Below are 22,729 nucleotides of genomic sequence, written 5' to 3'. Positions count from 1 at the left end.
CTTGCTCTACCCTCCACAGGTCTGCAGATGTGGCAGGCTGAACCACACTCTCTCCCATAAGGGACAGCTCAGGCCCTTCATGTCCTCCCAGTCTCATTCCGCCTTCCTCCTCTCCTCTCCTCTCCTCACCCCAACAGCACTTTTCTCTCCCTTCCATTCGTTGAAGTTATTTAAACAAAATGCAAAGTGTTTCCTTACATCTTTCTTGAATTCACTGAAGCAAATTTGACTTTCAATGTTTAGAGAGCATAGTTCTGAATGAACTAAACTTCAGGTGATTTTCCTAATGCCCTCCATTTCCTGGGAGATAGATTAAGTAAGGTCCATCTCTGGCTCGGGGCTCAGAACTCAAAAAGCTCAAAGCACCTGCCCAGTGATTAAAATCCTCTAAGCCATTTCCTGCAGCCAGAAATCATTCTCAACTGGATGTCTTGCTCATTCTGTATCTGGCACTTAACATCGGCTGCATTTTCACAAACTGCACTCTGACTCTGTCCCATGGTCTACCGTGTGCTGGAAGGTTCTTAGAAAATAGTGCAAGAGAGCGTCCATCAGATCATCCATGCACCAAGTTTATATCAGCCAGGGAATGAGAGATAGCATAGCTTAATTTTCACGCAGAGGAATTAGGAGAATTTTTAACAAAATGCTTTTATTTCTACATTTAAATGAAATGCACGAATTATCAAAAGGCACTTATATTTTGTGTTTGAACTCTTTGGAGAAGAGGCCTGCTGAAATAAAACTCATCAGAACCAAATAGTGTCGGCACCGGGGCACCTGCAGGGACGTACTGCTGGCTTCTGCACGCTCTGCGCCCAGGAATGGTTAGTAGTCGTCATAGTTGACGCTGGCCCCATGCCTAAAGCCGTCGGGGCTCCGGGGGCCGATGGCAGAGTCTTCATCATAGTGACGCTGGTAGTAATCGCCGTAGTAGTCATGTCCGTTTCGATCTCTATTGAGCCAGTAGGTGATGTCATCCTCAAATTTCTGGAGGAGAAGAGAGAATAATGGAGCGTGGATTTAAAGGTACACACTCCTCTAAAATCACATTATACCTGTGACTTTTCTCTGTGGTACTTTTTCTTCAGTGACTAACAACCCTTACTCTGAATAACTCCTTGGTATGATATTCTTACGCTCAGAGGTCAACACCACCAGGGTGAGGACACTGATAAGAGATCTTTACCTCCAAAAGAGCCATGACTGTATCTTTGAAAACTTCCGCCATACTGGTTCCGAATATACACCATGCTGAAACATTTTTCTCTTTTTATGGCAAATAAAATGCACATCTGCCAGACAGTGCCAACGTGGCTGGATCCCGAGGCACTACCCACATCTCACTGTGGCAGATGGCCTATGCAGTCTTATCTTCCTAGCCCACTCTTTGCCTGGCCTCCATTTTGCACATATAGCACATATAGGTACTGAGGGCATTAAATCAGCCACTGCACTGGCATCTTATGACTCTGGGGCAGGGCGCTGGGGATGCCCCCATGTTGACTCTTATCCCTGTGTTCTTGGTTAGAGTGAGCACAGGTGACAAACTGCTAAATGGGTTCCATGTGCCAGGCACTGAAAAGCCACCCAAAACAAGTCAGTTCCAGCCTTCCTGAAGCCTATGGTCCCTCAGAGACAGAGATGAAAGGAGACCATCGCAGTCAATCAAAGTAGAAGGGAAGAAGAAGGGCTGAAGATGAGGAGGATGGTTAGGATTTTAGCTTCGGCAACTGGTCTTTGCTACTGATCTGTTTTTAAAGGGAGGACTAACTTTTCTTTGGTGATGGTGAAAGCGGGGCTTATACTTGGTGATTTAGTATGAGGGCAGAATACAAAGGAACTGACAAAGACAGCATGGGGAGAGTGCAGCAGGCCAAGCAGTTTGGCTGTGCAGCCAAGTCCTCTCGTGTGGCCAGATGCCCCTGCCTCCACTCAGCAGGAAGGCTGCCAGTTCAGATCCTCTGGCACCCCGCCATGCCTCCTGGGTCAAATTTTCTGGTGGTTGTGTCTCAGGAGCTTTATTAATTCACACAGACAGCTCCTGACACATGATGGTTCAACCTAGGACTTTTGGATTTTAGACAATGTGAAAGTGACAGCCCTCAGTAGAAGTTCAAATTCAGATCTGTTCCCAGGCAGATGATATGCCGTAGGGTCCTCCTGTGATGCTGCAGTGAGCATGGCTCCCAGTCAGCCTGTCATGTGAGTGATAGGGTATCCACAATGCATCCTGTGGCTGAGCTGTAGTGCTGGGTAGGTTAGCTGCACCAAATGCATTTTCAATTATGGTATTTTCAAATCGTGATGGCTTTATCCAGACGTAGTCCCATCATAAGTGGAAAAGCATCTGAGAATTCCATGAGGCTGGAAGCCCAGGCTGACCCATGATCATGGGCTCTGTGGCCTAATGGCCACCACCTTGGGTGAGCAGTGTGCCAGCTCCTGCAGCGTTGGAGTACATGGTTCTAATCCCTTGCCTCCATCTGCTACACCTGCATCTTTGTCGCTTTCTGAACCCTGCCTCAGCCACTGTATCCAGAAGGAAGAGGACAGGGACTTCTTTGCTTCCTTTATCTCCAGCCTTTCTTCTTCTTCTTCTCCTTTTTTTTTTTTTTTTTTTTGTGGTTCTGGGGTTTGAACTTAGAGACTTGCTAGGTAAGTGCTCTGCTACTTGAACCTTGCCCCCAGCTCCTCTTCTTCCTTTAGTTATTTTTGCAGATAGGGTCTGGTGCTTTTTGCCTAGGGCAGGTCTGGGACCAGATGCTCCTACCTAAACCTCCCGAGTAGCTGGGAATACATGTGCACACTACCACACCTTGCTCCAGCCTGGCTTTTCCTTACAATATCACAAATTTTTTTTGTCATAATAATCCTATATTTTGGCTTTTCCCATTTTGTAAGTTAGAGATTTTGGCTTAAATACACACGCACACACACATTCAATAAGCTTTAAAAATATTTTATGAGTACAAAAATAATGCAGACTTAAATCTGTATGTGAGACCACGCTCTGGTGGCTCTGCCTGTAATCCCAGCTACTCAGGAGGCAGAGATCAGGAGGATTGCTGTTCAAAGCTAGCCCAAGCAAATAGTTCACAAGACCTTATCTTGAAAAAAAGCATCACAAAAAAAGGGCTAGTGGAGTGGCTCACGGTGTAGGCCATGAGGGCAAATCCCAGTACTGCGAAAAAAAAAATCTGTACGTGAGGGAGAGAAAAAGTGATTGTTCAATCTAGTGCCAGATAATGACATTGGATAGTTCCTTTTAGTCGTCTTTTTTTTTTTTTTTTGCAATAGTGGAGTTTGAACTAAGGGCCTACACCTTGAGCCACTCCACCAGCCCTTTTGTGTGATAGGATTTTTTGAGATAGGGTCTCTCAAACTATTTGCCTGGGCTGACTTCAAAATGTGATCCTCCTGATCTCTGCCTCCTGAATAGCTAGGATTACAGGTGTGAGCAACTGGCACCTTCTTTATGCATATTTAGTTATGGTAATATTCTTTGATTCTCATCTTTATTTTGGTTTTATTACCAGACATTATTTTAGTCATTTTTCTATATTAATTGTTTTTTGACAGTACTGGGGCTTTGAACTCAGGGCCTCACGCTTTGTGCTCTACCACTTAAGCCACTTTGCCAGTCCTGTTTTTTTGTGCTAGGTATTTTCGAGATTGGGGCTTGCAAACTATTTGCTCGGAGCTGGCTTTGAACTGCAATTCTCCTGATCTCTGCCTCCTGACTAGCTAGGATTATAGGTGTGAACCACAGTTGCCTGGCTATATTAAATTTTTAATGTCCATTTTCCATAGTCATCAAAGAAATACAAATTACTAAAAGGTGATATGAATTTCTTGTCTACAAAATAAATAAGTATATATTTGTAAACATTTCAAACATCTGCTGCTGAAGATAACAGAACATGGATGCTTATGTGCAGGACATAAGAGAGTGCAGAATTTGAAAACACCTGTTTTCTTAGGTGTTAATCTGCCTTTGCCACAGTAACTATGCTATGCAGAACATCGACCTAAGAAAGGGACAAATGACACACAGAGGTGCAAATTATACTACCTTCCCTTTGGTTGCTGTGAGTGTGAAATAAGTTCACTCGTACAAGTACTTGGTGTCACACCTGCACAGTTTGGTTGTGTCTAGTTATTTGCACAGCAAAAGAAAAAGTGAGTAGCAAAAAGACATTTCAGGGATAACCAGCGTTATCCCTGATAACCAGTGGTTGAGAATTCTATTTCATTCTATGCAGCCGTTGGTAATGAGGCCTCCACAGCTTTATTCTTGCAGGCAATGCAGTACTTGGCATACACCCTCAATGCAGCATGAGCCCATTCAGGAAAACACGTTCAGAATTTAATAAGGAAAAATGGCTAAAATGATGCCTGGTAACCAAACCAAAATAAACATGAGAAGCAAAGAATATTACCATAACTAAATATGCATAAAGAAGGCTAGAAGAAAATATTTCCAGTTGGAGATGCTGCCCAGGAAAAACCCATCTGGCTCCTCGGGGGTGGGACAGGGTAGGTGGTCTCCAGAGGACTGGCCAGCCCCTCTGCAGACAGACTCCTGTGCAGCAGAATCCAGGGCCTCAATCCTGAGACCCTCTTACCTGTTCCTGAACCCCACACGGCATTCTGTGATCATAAACCTCTTTATCCTTAATTTTCTAAATTTACCCACTAACGCTGCCTCAGCAAATGAGCTGCAAACCGTCTTTTCCCACATGTTCATTGACAAAATTTCTCCCACACATCCACAAAGACCCATCTCTCTTTAAAAGTAACCACGTAATCTCTTTCCATGATCCTCCTGAGTCCTCATAGCCATCTTGTTGTTCTGACTTTTTGTTTGTTTGGGGTTCATGAGTTATTGTAAGGATGCCCAGGCAAAGCTGAACCCAAACAATGAGGTTAAAAGCATTTGTAGAAAAATCAAATTCTTAATGAATCCGAGACTGAGCCATTTGGCTCTCAACATCTCTGGATTCTGCTTCCCAAATCTCCTGATGGAAAATTCCAGCTGATGTCTGTACACTATTGGTAATGTAATCGAATGCCTAGGTAGCACTTGCTGTGTATGAGTGGGGCTCATACTTTTGGTGGTACTGGGATTTGAATTCAGAGCTTTGCTCTTGCTACATAGGCACTCTACCCTTTGAGCCATGGATCCACTCCTGTGGCTCATACTTTAGGAATGTGCTATGGTTTGGATATGCTTTGGGGGCACCCCCCCACCACCATAGGGTTCAGGTGCTGGAAGCTTGGTCCCAAGGCGGCAGGGATGAGATGGTAGAACATTTAAGAGGTGGAGCCAGTGCAAGGTAATCAGGTCATATGGGCTTCACCCTTCAAAGGGATTAATACTGGCCTGTCAGAGAAGCTGACAAAATGAGTTCAGGCTTGTTTTCTGCCTTGCCATGTGACCTCTTCTGCACATCTTCTGCCATTGTGATGCCATGAAGCCCTTACTAGAGCCAAGCACTGCAAGCTAAAATAAACATCTTTTCTTTATAAAGTACCCAGCTGTGGGTATTTTGATAGAGTGACAGAAAACAATTCTATTTCTTAAGGCAGGCCTGTTTGCCCCCCAGCCTGCCGTGCAGGGTGCTGGCCTGCATCAGGAGAGTGCACCCACCGCTTCATCAAAGCCCATGTAGAGTAACTGCTGGTACCACTGCTGCACCTCTGGCCGGGTCCGGTCCCACAGCTGTCGCCTGGCACGCTTCAGGCCACCCAGGAACTCTTTGGCTTTGTTCTCATCCACAGCCACATTCGTCTTAGTAGGAGCAGGTGCTAAAATGGTCAATTCCCCACCCCAAAGCACAAAGAATGATTTCCTTTCTTTTTATTATTAGAATTTTACTGCGGTTGAACTACTTTTCTTAATTGACACATAGTAATTGTGTGTGCAGTGTTATAATTGGATACGAGTGCACAATGTGTGATGATTAAATCAGGGTGATTAGCATTTCCCTCAGCCACTTATCATTCTTCATGCCAGGAAGCTTAGGACTTCTCTCTTCCAGTTCTCATCATTATAAAGTGTATAATAAATTGTGAACCATGATCACCTACTGTGCTGTAGAACATGACAATGTACTCCTCCTATCTACCTGTCCCCTGCTCCTCTAAGAATGACTTGTTTTTCTCTCTTTTGCAATGCTGGAAATAGAACTCGGGTCCTGTGCCTGCCACACAAGTGCTCTACCACTGAGCAACAGCCCAGCCTGAGTTTTCTTGTTGGAGTTAAATCACCATTATACATCCCACCATCGCCACCCACCCAATGGGGTGTCTTTGACTCTCGACTTCATTCTTACACACATGTGATAAGACTCAGCCTCAGGTCAACAGTTTCCCTGCACTTCCTTAGTAAGCTTTCCTATCTTTGTACAGCCACATAAAAAGGCACGGACTGCTAGGCACCTAGCTATACAGGAGGCAGAGATCAGGAGAATTGTGGTTCGAAGCCAGCCTGGCAAATAGTTCCACAATATCCTATCTCAAAAAACCCTTCACAAAAATAGGGCTGGTAGAGTAACTTAAGGTGAAGGCCCTGAGTTCAAACCCCAGTACTGCAAAAAAAAAAAAAAAAAAAGGCACAGACTAAGATTCCCAGGGTAGCAATGAAATTCAGCTCATACCCTGCAGACCACGCCCAGGCTTTGCCAGGGCCTGGGGGCTTAATCCTTGGGCTCTGCACTCAGGAAGCAGAACTGGACAGTGAGTGCCGCACATATATGTGGTATATGTACATTGTAGCTACAAGCAGGAGAGGGTCAGGCTCGCTTAGGAAACAAGGAAGTGACTGGAACAGTGAACCCAGAGTACAGAGACCAGGCCTGCCTAGCGGGGCTGCCAAGTTCTCACATCAGGTCGCTGGAGCACACAGTGCCCCCTTCAGCTGTCTCTGGGCCACACAGTCTGATCCTGGTGGACTCCCAGGAGTCCTGGAGGTACTGACCCTTGCTTTAGTACTGACCCTTGCTTCCTCTAATGTCTTCTCATCACATCCTTAATTACTAAAATAAATGGCACCACTTCTGCAGGATGTGCTCAGGGGATGCAGCTGAGCCTGTGGACTTGCCCCTGCCCTTTATTTTGGAAACTTTGTTCCCTCATCTGCAGAAGTGGACCAGCAGTTTTTAACCTGGTGCTGTTATGAAAAATGCACACGATAATGAGGCTAGAGCACTGGATGTCTGCATTGGTTACATGGAGGAATATCAGAAGTGATTGGGTTTTTTAAACAAATTTTAAGGCCTATTACTTTGTGTATATGGTAGGTGCTCAGTTTATGTTTCTTGGATTGAACTGAGAAAAGACTGAGGGATACACACCCAGGAGTCGTGATTATGACAGGCTGGTCTGAGAGCATCACTCACCCCTGGTTATTCATGAGGTGAGGCTCTCCTGGTCAACCAGAAAGGGACCTTTTATCTGCCTGCAAGATCAGGGATAGGCAGAGACTCACAGGTGACTGGAGATGTCGGGAAGGAGGCTGGCAACACCCCCAGAAACTTCCTGCCCCTGAGAGAAGCTATCTGTGCTCCAGGTACCCATGGGAGTCAACTGGGTAGTTGGAACTAAGTGATGAAGGGCCCCACCTCATGAGCTCCCCCATAAACTAGGAGAGAGAAGAGCAAGGGATTAAGTGATCATATCAGAAATGTGGTCACACTTCTTCATTTACGGGATACTTAATTTTACAGAGGATGATGCAAAGAAGGAGAAATGATATTCAAAAGCCACATAGTGGAGCCAACTCAGGCCCAGCATGGTGGATCATGCCTGTAATCCCAGGATCATAGTCCAAGACCAGCAAGACAAAAGCTCAAGAACCTATCTGGAAAAAAAAACACTAAAACTAAAAGGACTGGGGGTGTCACTCAAGTGGTAGAGTATTTGTCTAGCCCCCAAGATCAAGTCCCAGTTCTGAAAAAACAAATTCACCTAACCAATGAGAATAGTGACTCCAGAAAAAAAATATTTTGTGATTTCCAGAATGTCCTATTCTTATGATGTCTTTTGGCTGTCTACCCCATATGTCCTGCATAAATACCTTTCCCCAGTTGCTAACTGTATGTGTAGAGTACCCCAGCAATGCCATTCCATGCCCACCCACCATGTCAGGTCTAACGTGCTCAAGAGGATATGCCCTAGGTTTACTACATGTGCTGTGAAGTGCTTCATGGGCCTAAAATAAACACCGTTCAAATAACACTGTAACACTGCCTCTTCTATTTCAAGTCTACATCAACGGCTTACAGAAAAGCAGTCTTCAAACATTTACCAGCAATAATATTTATCTAATGAAATACCACACCGCATACCCACAGAATAAGCCCTTCATGTGCAAACCTTTTAAGGAGTAAACACTTTCCAATTTCCAAATGCAAGACTCCAGCAAGCATGGTCAGCATTGCTGTTTCATTTCCCCATGATGAAGAATGCATCCCTTATCCACTGGGGCATATTTACCTTCGCGTTTCTGGAGCATCTGCTTGAGTTTATTTCCACTTATGCCACCTAAAGAAATGAAAGCAGAAATCAGTTTCAGAGTTGCACAGCACCCTGGAATTTCTCAAATGCACACATTGGTGTTGGAAATAAGAACCGTGGGCTCCTGCCTTGATTTGACTGCTTGGGTGTATTGCAGTATTTAATGCTCATTGCATGCTTAGTATTTATGCAAGAAAAACAATCCAGGGTGCCCAGAGCTAATACTGGTGACAATGACTATGGCCAATCAAGGGCATTGCCATTTGAGCTATTGCCTAGGAAAAGTGACATTTGTCTCTTAGCTCTGGTGTCTTATCATTAGGGCCAGTTATGTGTTGTGTGTAATTCCCTGCAATAATTCACTTCTTGGTGTTATGAGCCCCGTAGGGTCCCCTAAATTCATATCCACCCAGGATCTCCACATGTGTCTTTACAGGTGAAATTTGTTAATGATCACAAGATGATAGCATACTGGATAGAGGATGGGCTCTAAATCTAGTGACTTGTGTCCTTATAAGAAGAGGAGGGGATACAAGCCAGGCAGCCCTATTATCACAGGAAGAAATGGAATTTATGCCACCACAATCTAGTTTGCTCTGATCATCCTATAGTAAATCATTATTGGGACCACTTGTTACTAGATTTAATCAGTTTTAAAAGAGTTATTAGGACCAGAGGCATAGCTCAAATGGTAGAATGCCTGCTTTGCAAGCGTGAAACCCTCAGTTCAAACAGCAGTCCCACCCAAAAAAAAAAAAAAAGTTCCTAATCACCTGATCATTTTAATGGGAAATAATATATTTGGCCTGAAAGAACATGAACTGGCATGAGGACCTCCCTCACAGAAGCCTCTGATCCTTGGCTATTGCACACAGAAATAGGGTTTGTCTCATGAAGGCTGGGCGCAAAGCCCCTGGGAAGAACACCCCAGCATCCTATGTAGTGAGTAGAGCATCTGCAGGGGTAAGAACTGGAGCCTGGGCCCAGAAAATAGAAATGCACTGAGAGGTGATGCCTGTCTTCTCTGAAGGGCTCTTAACCTGTCTGTGCATGAACAGGAGCCAGGAGTCTGAAAAAGCATCCAAATGGTGCTAGCATCTACAGAGGTAGAATTTGGGGAGTTGGGGGGAACAGGAGCCATAACTTACTAGAACCTCAAAAGTGTCTTGGGCCCAAATGAGATTAAGAATTCTGCTTTGGGCTTGGGGTGAAACTCAGTGGTAGAGCATTTGCTTAGCAGGCATGAGCCCCTGGGTTCTTGATTCAGCCACAAGAAACAATCTGTGCTTTTTATCAATTATAATCAGTAAAGCTGGGAAAGTAATATTTAAAAACAAAAACTCCTGCTTAAATAATTTACTATGTTCTTGAGAAGAGAAAAAAACCACAATTCTTAGCCAAGAGTCACCAACTGGCTGTGCTAAACCAAACTCTACCTGCATATGTTAGTGTTAGTTGCATATGTTAGTTGTTAGTGGGCCTGGGATTAACACAATTTCAATTTAAACATGTCTGGATCCACATCACTCATACAGACTGTGGTCCATAAGTAGCCACCTCACCTGTTAACCCCTGTAGGTGTCTGGCTCTGAGTGCTGCCTTCTGGCTGCCATTAGGGTAGTTGTACCTACTGACCAGGCTCCTGGGATGGACAAGGGGAATTGCTAGAATTGATTCACCCTATTTTCCACCCTAATGACTTATGAAAATGGTGCCATGCTTTCTGGCTGTTCCAGGGCAGCCCTAGTTTTTACATATTGTCCTGATAAATTAACGACAGTGTCTCCTTTTGATCTCCAAAGTGCTCTAGTTTGGATGATAACTTCAGTAGCCATCCTCTTTTTAGAAGTGAATGGGATGGGAACAGCTTGGGAAGAGTCTCTAGGGGCCACAGTGAAGGGCCAGGGGTGGTTCTTGGCCTCACTTTTTGTGCAGAAGAGGTGCTGGGGCCATCAGCTGAGGTATTAGTGTAGCAAGAGCAGCCTGAGGGGGGGATGCCGTGGCTTTTGTCATCTGTGTTCGGGTCGTACTACAGCTATGCAGATGTTCAAAAAGCAGTTGCAATGTTAGGCTGCCTCAATGAAGGACAGCAGTGTGAAAGATGTGACTGTCCTGTCTCTCTCTGACACTGCTCTGAGCAGACCACTTCTCTACTATTTTGTTCTATTCCTGTCATCTTGCTTGAAGAAAGTATTGAACACCTGGAGCTGGGGTTGAAGGAGAGTGTTCAGGGCCAACAGGAGCTGGAGTGTGTGTAATAGAAACAAAAATAAAGGCACTGAAATGTTCCACCTTCCGGGAGCAGAACTGGACCACAGATTACAGGGCATGAAGTGACATTCCCAATGCCTGCGTACCACCAGAGAACAAGGACCCCAAAAGACTCCCCACCAAGGGTCACTGGAAAGCAGTGTGGTAGAGCACACTGCAATTCCAGCACGCAGGAGGTTGAGGCAGGAGGATCACGAGTTTGAGGCCAGTCCCAGGCTACAGAGTGAGACTCTGTCTCAAAGTAAATAAACAAAAAAAGTAAAAAAAAAAAAAAATCAGAAGGTCACTAAAGGATTCAGAGCATAAATCAACACAGTTCAGCACTTGACCAGGTTACCATAGAGGGAATTATCTAATTAGATGGGTGGGAGTGGTCTTAAAGACTCCCACTGTATTTCTCTTCCAACCTTAAGAGCAAATGAAGAAATCTATGAAAATAGTGCCAAGATACATTCCTTGGCACTCATATCAGCATTCATGAATATCTTAACATTTGTCAAGCTCTAACAAGTCACAGGGTAATGCATACAGAATTAAGTATCACCCCTCCATCTGTTTGCCATCTATAAAAATGCTGAACAATGAATGGATGAAATGTGGTCTGGTATTAAACTAGACATTGGGTTTAAGCATTTACCATGAGGCTGCAATTTCTAGCAGCAAATGTGTGTCACTACTGCTCCAGAAATGAGTCTCATTAAATCCCAGCTACATGGAAAGGCATGGAGACACCCCACATTATGAATTATGCTACTGTGTCAATTCCTACACCCTGAACTGTACAACAATACCTATAATTGGATGTCACACTAAATCTGCTTAGAGAAAGGAGTTGAGAACAATAGAATAGCTGATAAGAATTTCTGTAATACGGATTTTGTATTCCATCACCATCAGTTTCTAGGCTGTGATAATAAGCACTTCTGAATTTATCAAATCTGGTTACCTGCAGTTAAATCCCCCAGCAGGTTGGCTAGATACAGAATTGAAAGATGCCCCTTTGAGGGTGCTAACTATTAATAAATAGATCAAGAAGGGACCATGATAATTTTCTGCGTTAAATATTTTGAATATCATAAAGAGTCACTTTTGAGATCTTTTCATTTTAGTTCATAAGAATATCTCGTTTCTTAATGATGGTAATATTTTAACTAACTTATTACTAATTTCTCTGTATGAACTAAATAATACATGAGTCCTAAAAATGAATAACATAGAGCCAATGTTTACAAAATTGATCTGAAAGAAAAAGGGGGAGGTCGGCAAGTTAGGCAATGGAAGAATATCACTGTGTTCACCAGTGGCTACCATTTAGAACAGGAATCCTCAGGCTAATCTAGAGATGGTAGGCTCCCACCCCAGTCCAGGACTCCTATGCCTCCCCTCAACCTGTAGCTTGGTTTTCCATACCTGTTTTTGAATAAGCAAAATACAGACACAGAGCAATCAAGCTGCACATTCATGCAACTACTTTGCAGTGAGCCAAACGCCAGGCTAGAGGACATGGGCAAGTAAGTCACTTAGAGCCGTCCAAGCCCAACCCCTCTCTTAGCAGTAAACCTGGTTCACACTGCCTGGGCTCCCAGAGTTGCAAGCCTCAAAGGCCTGCTGTGCACCTGAGGCCGCTTGTGACTTATAAGGATCACACAAAGGGAGCGTGGTGTCTTGGGACAAAATGTAATTTCAGATTACCAATCATAAGAAGGAGTCCGTGAACCACCAGGGTTCAGACTTCTGCACACTCACCAAACTGCATCTCTCTCTCTCCCCCTCTCCCTCTCTCCCTCTCCCCTCTCCCCCTCTCCCCCTCCCCCTTTCCTCCCCTCTGTCTCCTTCTCTCCCTCTCTCCCTTTCTCTCTCCTGGGAATCCATGAGGCAGAGGAGGTTTAAGCATCACCTTTAACAGCGGTTCCCCCGCCTAGGGTGTAGGCTTGCGCTCGGCTTTGTAGACTGGAACAATGCCAGCTCTGTGCTTGCAAGGCAATCACCACGATGGTGTCATTTGCCTCCTCTCGATTCTTGCCGGATACCACCCTGCTTAGTCTCCACAACCCCTTTGCCTCTCCGTTAAGCCCTGAAACACTTCTTGTCCACCCTTCAGAATCCTGTTTCTCTTTTCCCCTGAGTCTGAAACACTCCTCTTGACCTTGCTACCCTCATCGCCTGCTCAAGCGTGGTCGTCGTGCTCCTGCAAGCGCAAAATTCTAGACATGGTCGCCCTAGCACCGCCTTGGCCCAGCCTGCCCAAGGATGGGTCCCTAGGACCGCACTCCACCGCAATCTCCTTCCCCGTGCACCGGGGCATTGCCACCCTGGGCCAATCCCACCCTGGGACCAGACGCTGCTCTCAGGTTGGCATGGGCCACTCACCTGGACCCAAGCACAGCAGCAAGAGCAGCGCCAGCCCAGTCATGGCCAGGACGGCGGGCCGCGCGGAGGAGGCGACCATGGCAGCGATGGGTGACTGGAGGGCGAAGGACGCACGCGGAGCCTCTGCGCACGAGGACTGGCGTGTGGGTCCCGCGTGCACGGAGGCAGGCGCGGCGGAGGGAGCTCCTGGTGTCCTTGCCTGGGCGGAGCCCGCCGGGTGGGCGACAAGCCAATGGGCTGAGGGCCAAGCTGCGGCGCCAAGAGCCAGGTCCCCGCTGGGGACAGAGCGCCGCGTGGGCCACGCTGCCCGAAGCAAAAGCGGCGAGGTCAAGCTGCGGCCCAGGGAAAGAAGGGCCCCAGCCACGCTTCCCTGCTCCCCACTCTCCGCCCGCCCAGCCGCTGACTGCTCTGCGGTCCTCGGCTCCCAGCGCCAATCAGCCCCTGGCTTCCTCATCTCGCTCTCTCTCTGCCTTGTTCCTGCCTTGGCTTAGAAAGTAGCCTTTGGAATTTCCTTAATTCCTGAGCTGCATTTAAAGGTGGCTTTGGCAGGGCTGTGTTTTGTGATATTTTGAAAGACTCCATAGTCTGGGTTCATAGCTGCCGTCCAGGAAAAGAATACCTCCCCCAAACCACTCCAACACGAAGGGCTTTGAGAAACCTCTGGCTGTAGCTGCGAGCTAAGCCACTACCGCCTACTGTGTGCTCTGGCATCCCCACGCACTTAAGTGACATGAAAGCGTGGCAGATGAAGATGCAAATTGCTGTCCAAGGACCAGGCTTGATCATATCACACAGCAAGGACACAGGTAAAGCAGTGCGATGACCAAAGTTAGGACAGGTTGGAAGTGTAGCTCAGTGGTACAGCCTTGCTTAGCACGCTTAGGTCCTTGGGTTCCATCTCCAGCACCTCAATAACAACACAGTAGGACAAACTGATCTCAACTGACCTTATCAGGTCACCTAGGTTCTCTAAGCTAGGCCTCCTCTCCCAGATGGTTCCATGGGAAATTAGTAAGATCTGCCCTGAGCTCAGCTGACTGCCCCTTTTCTTCTCATGTTTGAAACCTTCCAGTGGAAAGTGCTCAGCCTTACCATGGAATGCACTGGGATTTCTCCAGCAGGCAAGAGAAAGAAGTCTTTCACCTTTGAGCTAGCAAAAACATGATTGCAAGAGAAGAGGAAAAGTGGGAATTGAGCCTGAGAGTTAAAGGAATGACAATGACTTGGGCTGCCCAAAATATAACAGGCTGCTGAAGGTACCAAACAACCAGAAAGATAAGGCTGCAATCAGGTTATGGTGGGCAGTGCTGATAATCCCTGTGGAGATCGGATTTTAAAAAGCAACTAGGCATGCATTTCTTTTTGCCTGAGAACAAGAAATTTATCATTAGGAAGAAAATCAAAGCAAACAGAAAGCTAATGCCCTGTATTGGTGTAGAATATACATTAAGGGTATTAATTATATTCTTTTATTTATCTTGTGAAGATCATCCCTCTACCCCACGTCTCTACCAGTAAATACTGGTATAATTACTATGGGACATTTAAATTCTCCTCTCTGATCAGAGCCAAGTTCACGTGGCCAGTGAGGACAGGAGCCACCCACCTGGAGGGTTTTCTTTTTCCATCTTCAGGCGGCAGACTTACATTTCTCTCCTTGGCGCCCAGTCTCTTTCCTTTGGCAGCAAAAACAGCAGGCTGGTGATTATATTTTTGGTTAAGGGCAAAAAGGAGTCTGTGATACTCTGCTCAAACAGCTGTAGAATTAAAAACAAAGTAAATGTTGAATTCCAGTTTTATGTGTTTGTGTTTTTAAAATCTTATTATTTTAATTACAGGCTCCTACAGAAAATGAGTTTAAAATGGTTACAAATAAGACCATGAGGACACTTCCTAAGAAATTAGGCCTGTTTCCTCTCCCCAGGGAGGCAATGGAGGTTCATCCACTGACCCCTCCCAACTGCTCAAGCCCACATACGGGGGAGGGGGTGGGGAGCCGACAGCAGCATCCTTCACATGAAAGGCAATGATAAGATATTCTTCTTACTGAAACCAATCTTAACTTACACTTTCTAACCAACCAGTTAAAAAATAATTACCACTTACTATAAAGGGCACACTTGGTACTCAATCACTTAGGGCTTTGAGATTCAGTAGCAAGACAAGAATGGTTTGTGGGAGGTTTTATAGTTCCCAGGGAGGTGGAACGTTATACACCCTAAACTATTACTGAGCTGTCCAATACTACCAATGGTAGGAGTGCCTTCTTCTATGGAACATTTTTGTGAAATATAACATGATACAGAAAAGCACAGAAATCAAGCAGACAAAATAGCACCCAGGAACCACTGTGCCCAGATGTAACACAGCAGTGTAGTTGGAGACAATCCTTTTTTAAAACTTTTCATTATTAATTTATTTTTATTTCTTTAAAAATAAAAACCACTCATAAAATAAAGAATAATAGTTACCATCGGGGAGAAAAGGATTATAGCTATAGGAAGGTACAAAAAATATCTGTGCCTTTATCAGTTTAACCCAATTCAATTCAATTCATGTAAGTCCTGTGTCAATATCTGCTTGTGAGAGCACTCAGTGAACACCCTTGGCCTGGACAATACTCCAGAGGGAAATGTGTGGTTCCAGCATTCTTGCCAGCCTTGCACATGTGAGCAACGTTTTACTACCCCTGCTAAACTGGGTGCAGGTACTCACTCACCTGTTTCAGGAGGCTTTCATCCATTCTTATTGCACCGGGTCTGGGCTTATTCTGATCCATCACATGGGCAGTTAGAATTTAACACATGAATTTATGGTGGGAAGACACCATTCAGTCTATAGCACTTGAAAATGCTAACTATGTGTGAGGCACTGTGCAAAGTCCTTTTCTTCCCCGTCTTTTAAATTTGTCATCCTTAGAGGCTGTACGTGTAGTACCCATACCTGCTGTGCTACAGCACTTTCCCAGTATGTGCAAGGTCCTCAGTTTTGTCCCCAGAACAAAAAGAGAAAGAAAAAAAATGTCATTCTCCTCATTTGCAAGGCGCTCCATTTTCTCTCTGATAAAGCTTGTCCAATTCTTCGTTCCAATGTTTTTTAAGCTTAGTGTGAGAATCCTGAAGGGCTCCTTAGTGCAGATTCCCTGGTCATACCCCTGAAAATCTGACCTATTTGGTCATGGGTGGGGCCCAGGAGTCTCCAATTAAAAAAAAAAGTGGCTCCAAGGGGTCTTAGGAGATGCTGACATGAGTAACCCTCAGAATGCGCCGGACAGGAGAAACTCAACTCATTTGCCTCCTTGCCTGGCTTCAATAATGCACATAATAGGTACCCCCATCAGGATCCCCAGAGACAATGCCAAGCCCAGGGACCTCATTTCTGTGATTTGGTAGGTGAGAACACAGGCGTCAGATTACAGGTTTTTTCTGCATTACATACAAGCATATGAATAAATCACCTGTCCTCTCCAGGCCAAAGTCTGCAAAATGAGGGGAGGAGTATCTAGCTCACTGGGGTAAGAAGTCACGTGGATAGAGCTTTATACACAGTAGGCACTCAATAAATGTTAGAGATTGATATTATTACTGAAACCCTCTACTGGCCTCTATGCTCTGTGACCAGGACTCTGCCACCCAGGGGTTCCTGCCCTCTCCCCCTCCCTCCAGCCCAGGCCAGGCTCTCAGGAGCTCTCATTATGGAAGGATGAGCTTCCACCCCACATCATTATCACACGTTGCCAGATTGAGTTTCTCAAAAACTGCCTGGACACAATGTCCTCACCTCAGAAGGCCACTGTGACCTCGGCGGTCCTGCTCTTAACATCTAGTTAACAGATAAGTGGTGACAGAAGAGCATGTGAAGTGCCATTACCCTGTGGAGTACGTCAGCTGAACACACCTCAGGGAGACTCTGCAGGACAAAGGACAGCGTCTGACATGAAATGGTCACCAATCACAAGAGACCTCAGAGACAGTTGGGCCCATGCAGTACTGTATTCTGCTTGACTCCTGACTCTGAGTCACAAGCCAATAGTAAAAGAGACGTGATCACGAAGAGGCCCAATCTTAACCTTGCTTTTTTTTGTAGGTGTGAAAATGGTATGTATAGTTACCTTTTAAAGTGCTGATCTGTTAGAACTCCATCCTGAAATATTTAAAGGTAAAATGGCACACTGAGTAGGATTTGCCTTAAAATAGTTTAAGAAAAAGACTGACAAACATTGATAATTCTTTTGCCAGGAAATGAGTTACTAGATCCCCAACTGTGATGTGCCTATGTGCTGCCACCAGGAAAAGGTGTAGGGTGAGTGGGGGTCCTCCACTCATCTCTCCAATTATATTCCAGTTCCTAGGCTTTTGGATTCAACAACTGAAAGAATTTGGGGCAATTCACAAAGTGACTGACAAGGTAAGCAAGCCAACAAAGATTATTTAGTACACCAAGATAAACCAGCAAGAAATAGAAAAGAAAAAAAAAAAGAGCACCTCCTGACATGCAGAGGGTGGGAGCTAGAGGCTTAGATGGGTGGTCCTCTTCCCAGGTATATTTATACCCAAAGCTGGGGGATTCCACTTGGAACTTTTACCTAGGCACCTGGTGACTTCCAGTCATTTTGCTAAGTTTTTATTTTGATAATATCACCCAAACAGGAGTAAATGGGTCTAGGGTGGCTTTATTTTCACCTAAGCATGGAGACCACAGGTGTAGTGTGGGTTGATAATTAAAGGTCTGTGACATGGGTACCTTCTTCTCGTCACCTTGAACATTCCTTTGTGGGCAAAGAATTATCTTCTATTCTCAGACCAAACTGCTCATCTCAGGAAAAAGCAACTCACTTAAATATAAAGGAAAGGAAGTATGATGGAAGGGATGCATGCAGGTGGATGCTTAACTCATTAACTCAACTTTTGTAGCTCTAATCATTTCTTGTTATCTTAGCTCCTGACTCTGGCTTATTTTTAGAAGCTTTCTGATTTCTGATTACTCTGTTACTTTGCCCTATCTATCCTGCTTCAGCACTATGGTCTGAATTTTTGTGCTTCCCCCACCCCCAAATTCACATGTGAATGAAATCCTAGTCCCCAGTGTGACAGCATAGGAAGTGGGGTACTTGGGAGGTGGTGAACTCATAAGTCTAGACCTCATGAATGAGATTAATGCCCGTATTAAGAGAGCTCTTCACTCTTTCCAACATGACGGGACACAGTGAAATGGTGCCATCTAAGAGCTAATAATTGAGCCCTCATTTGACACTGAATCTGCTGGTGCTTTGATCTTGGACTTCCCAGCATCCAGAGCTGTAGGGAATTATTTTTTTTTTTAAAGCTTGACATTTTAATTTATTGCTGTACTGCTTCTTATAACTGTACTTTGATTGGTTTTTACTATTTACTAAGCAGTAACTTTTTTCATGTGAAATATAATTTATACTTTTAAAAAGAATTTGGTTATGAGTGGTGTACACATGAGCAATGAAAATAGGAAACTCTTCTTGAAATGCTAATGCTTTTCTTCTTTTAATTTTCACATTTTTTGGTTTATTTATTCATTTATTCATATGTACACACACTGTTTGGTCCATCTCTCCCTCCTGCCCTGCCCCCACCCTCTTCCCCCCCACCCCCTTCACTTCCAGGCAGAACCTGTACTGCCCTTTTCTCCAATTTTGTTGAAGAGTAGACATAAGCATAATAAGAAAGACATAGTGTTTTTTCTAGTTGAGATAAGCATAGCTATACAGAGAGATTCTTAGCATTGCATCCATGCACAAGTGTATTACAACCCGAATTGATTCATCTCTACCTGACCTCTTCACTACTTCCCAGTCACCTTCCTATAGTGACCTCTGTTGTTTTAAGGTTACTATATTAGCTCCTGTACAGTGGGCACATCAAACACTTTCAAGTTTTGGGTTCCCCACCTTTCCCTACTCCTCCTGTATGTGTTTCCCCTTAGTGTGTGACCCATGTCCAATAATATTACTGCATTTGTTTTAGGTCTACAATCTGCATATGAGGGAGAACATGCGATTTTTTGCTGTCTGAGCCTGGCTAACTTCACTTAAGATGATGATCTCCAGTTCTATCCATTTACTTGCAGATGACAAGATTTCATTCTTCTTCATGACTGAGTAAAATTCCATTGTGTGTAAATAGCACAGTTTCTTAATCTATTCGTCAGTATTGGGGCTTCTTGTCTGTTTCCATAACTTGTCTATTGTGAATAGTGCCGCAATAAACATGGGTGTGCAGGTGCCTCTGGAGTAACCTGAGTCACATTCTTTTGGGTATATCCCTAGGAGTAGGATTGCTGGATCATATGGCAAATCTATGTTTAAATTTTTAAGAAGCCTCCATATTGTTTTCCAGAGTAGTTGTACCAGCTTGTATTCCCACAGCAGTGTATGAGGGTTCCTTTTTCCCTGCATCCTTGCCAACATTTGTTGGTGGTGTTTTGATGATAGCTGTTCTAATAAGGGTGAGGTGGAATCTTAGTGTGGTTTTGATTTGCATTTCCTTTATGGCTAAGGATGGTGAGCATTTTTTCATGTGTTTTTTGGCCATTTGAATTTCTTCCTTTGAAAAAGTTCTGTTTAGTTCAGTTGCCCATTTCTTTATTGGTTCATTGATTTTCGGGGGGTTTAGTTTTTTGAGCTCCCTGTATATTCTGGTTATCAATCCTTTGATGCATAGCTAGCAAATATTTTCTCCCACTCTGTGGGTGGTCTCTTCAGTTTACAGACCATTTCTTTTGTTGTGCAGAACCTTTTTAATTTCATGTAGTCCCATTTGTCCATCCTTTCTCTTAGTTGCTGGACTGCTGGAGTTCTATTGAGGAATTCCTTGCCTATTCCTATTGCTTCCAGAGTATTCCCTGCTCTTTCCTGTACTAACTTCAGAGTTTCAGGTCTGATATTAAGGTCCTTGAGTCACTTTGAGTTGACACTAGTACAGGGTAATAGACGTGGATCTAGTTTCAGTTTACTGCAGGCAGATAACCACTTTTCCCAGTAACAATTGTTGAAGAGGCTATTTTCCATCGTATGTTTTCAGCGCCTTTGTCAAAAATAAGGTGGGCATACCTGTGTGGATTCATATCCGGGTCCTCTATTCTGTTCTACTGGTCTTCATATCTGTTTTTTGTGCCAGTACCATGCTGCTTTTATTGCTATTGCTTTGTGATATAGTTTGAAGTCAGGCATTGTGATACCTCCAGCATTGTTCTTTTCGCTGAGTATTGCCTTGGCTATTTGCGGTCTCTTATGTTTCCAAATGAACTTTAGGGTAGATTTTTCAATCTCTGAGATGAATGTCACTGGGATTTTGATGGGAATTGCGTTGAACATGTAGATTGCTTTTGGTAGTATAGCCATTTTTACTATGTTGATTCTATCAATCCATGAGCATGGAAGATCTTTCCATCTTCTGTAGTCTTCCTCGATCTTTTTCTTCAGAGGTTTGTAGTTCTCCTTGTGGAGGTAATTCACATCCTTTGTTAAGGTTACTCCTAGGTATTTGATTCTTTTTGAGGCTATTGTAAATGGAATTGTTTTCATATATTCTTTCTCAATTTTTTCATTGTTGGCATATAGAAAAGCTAATGATTTTTGTAAAGCGATTTTGTAGCCTGCCACATTGCTGAAGCTGTTTGTGTTGTCTAGGAGTTTGGGGGTACTTTTTGGATCTTTGAGGTATAGGATCATGTCATCTGCAAATAGGTATATTTGACAGTTTATTTACCTATTTATATTCCTTTCATTTCTTCTTCTTGCCTTATTGCTCTGGCTAGGAATTCCAGGACTATGTTGAGTAGGAGTGGGGAGAGTAGGCATCCTGTTTCATTCCTGATTTTGGGGGAAATTGTTTCAGTTTTTCTCCATTAAGTATGATGTTGGCTATAGGTTTGTCATATATAATCTTTATATGTTGAGGTACATTCCTTCTATTCCTAGTTTTCTTAGAGCTCTTATCATGAAGCGGTGTTGAATCTTATCAAAGGCTTTTTCTGCATCTGTTGAGATGATCAAGTGGTTTTTGTCTTTGCTTCTATTAATGTGCTGTATTACATTTATAGATTTGCATATGTTGAACCACCCCTGGATCCCTAGGATGAAGTCAATTTGGTCATGGTGGATGATCTTTCTGATATGTTGTTGGGTTCAGTTTGCCATTATTTTATTGAGGATTTTTCCATTAATGTTCATTAAGGAGATTGGTCCATAGTTCTCCTTTTTGGAGGTGTCTTTGTCTGGTTTTGGGATGATTGTAATACTGGCTTCATAAATGAGTTAGGCAGTATTCCTTCCCTTTCTATTTTGTGGAAAAATTTACAGAGAGTTGGTATTAGTTCTTCTTTAAAGGTCTCATAGAATTCAGCAGAGAATCCATGGGGTCCTGGACTTTTCTTTTTTGGGAGACTCTTTATTGCTGATTCAATTTCATTACATGTTACAGCTCTGTTTAGGTGGTTAATATCCTCTTGGTTTTGGATGGTCATAAAAATCTAGAAATTTATCCATTTCTTCAAGATTTTCAAATTTATTGGAATATAGGTTCTTAAAGTAGTTTCTTATGATTCCCTGGATTTCCTTTGTGTTTGCTGTTATCTCCCCTTTTGTGTTTTCTGATTTTACTGATTTGGGTTTTTTCCCTCCTCATTTTAGTCAGAGTTGCCAGGGGTCTGTCAATCTTGTTTATTTTTTCAAAGAAACAGCTTTTTGTTTTGTTGATTCTTTCTGTGTTTTTTTTTTTTTTTGGTCTCTATTTCATTAATTTTGGCCCTTATTTTTATTATTTCTCTCCTTCTGCTTATTTTGGGATTTGCTTGTTCTTGTTTTTCAAGGACTTTGAGATGTAGCATTAGGTCGTTTACTTGAGAGCTCTCTGTCCTTTTAATATATGCACTCATGGCTATAAACTTCCTCTTAGGACTGCCTTTGTTGTGTCCCATAGGTTCTGGTAGATCATGTTTTCATTTTCATTAACTTTCAGGAGCCTTTTAATTTCCTCTTTTATTTCACCAATGACCTACTGATCATGGAGCAATGTGTTGTTCAGCTTCCAACTGTTTGCGTATTTTCTGCTGTTGTTTTTGTTGTTGAGATCTAGTTTTAATACTTTGTGATCAGATAGAATGCAGGGAATTATTTCTGTTTTCTTATATTTGCTGAGGTTTGCTTCATGCCCTAAGATATGATCAATTTTGGAGAAAGTTCCATGGGCTGCCAAGAAGAATGTATATTGTTTGGATGTTGGATGAAATATTCTATAGACATCAGCTATGTCCATTTGATCTATGGTGTGATTTAGCTTTAGAATTTCTTTATTGATTTTTTGTTTGGATGACCTATCTATTGGTGATAAGGGGGTATTAAAGTCTCCCGCTACCACCATGTTGGAGTCTATATGTTCTTTTAAGTCTTTTAGAATATGTTTGATGAAATTGGGTGCACTGACATATGGTGCATATGGGCCGATAATTGTTATTTCCTCTTGGCGTATTTCCCCTTTTATTAGTATGAATTGTCCTTCTTTATCTCATTTGACCCATGTAAGTTTGAAGTCTACTT

The 22,729-nt window shown here is 43.6% G+C and overlaps 1 protein-coding gene across 1 annotated transcript; it reads right to left on the bottom strand.

Annotated features, from left to right (window-relative positions):
• Nucleotides 1-632: 632 nt before the first annotated feature.
• Ecrg4 (ECRG4 augurin precursor) lies at nt 633-13,553 on the bottom strand. Its single transcript, XM_020159068.2, has 4 exons — nt 13,162-13,553; nt 8,500-8,547; nt 5,654-5,811; nt 633-990 (listed from the first exon to the last, which is right to left on the bottom strand). The coding sequence occupies exons 1-4, from the start codon at nt 13,238-13,240 to the stop codon at nt 829-831; spliced, it is 447 nt and encodes a 148-aa protein (XP_020014657.2). The 5' UTR covers nt 13,241-13,553; the 3' UTR covers nt 633-828.
• Between the last annotated feature and the right edge of the window lie 9,176 nt (nt 13,554-22,729).

The sequence above is a fragment of the Castor canadensis genome, chromosome 12, assembly GCF_047511655.1.
Source record: "Castor canadensis chromosome 12, mCasCan1.hap1v2, whole genome shotgun sequence".
NCBI classification, from domain to species: Eukaryota; Metazoa; Chordata; class Mammalia; order Rodentia; family Castoridae; genus Castor; species Castor canadensis.
Note: the sequence above shows the minus strand (reverse complement) of the source record. Positions and strands in the feature narration are given on the sequence as shown.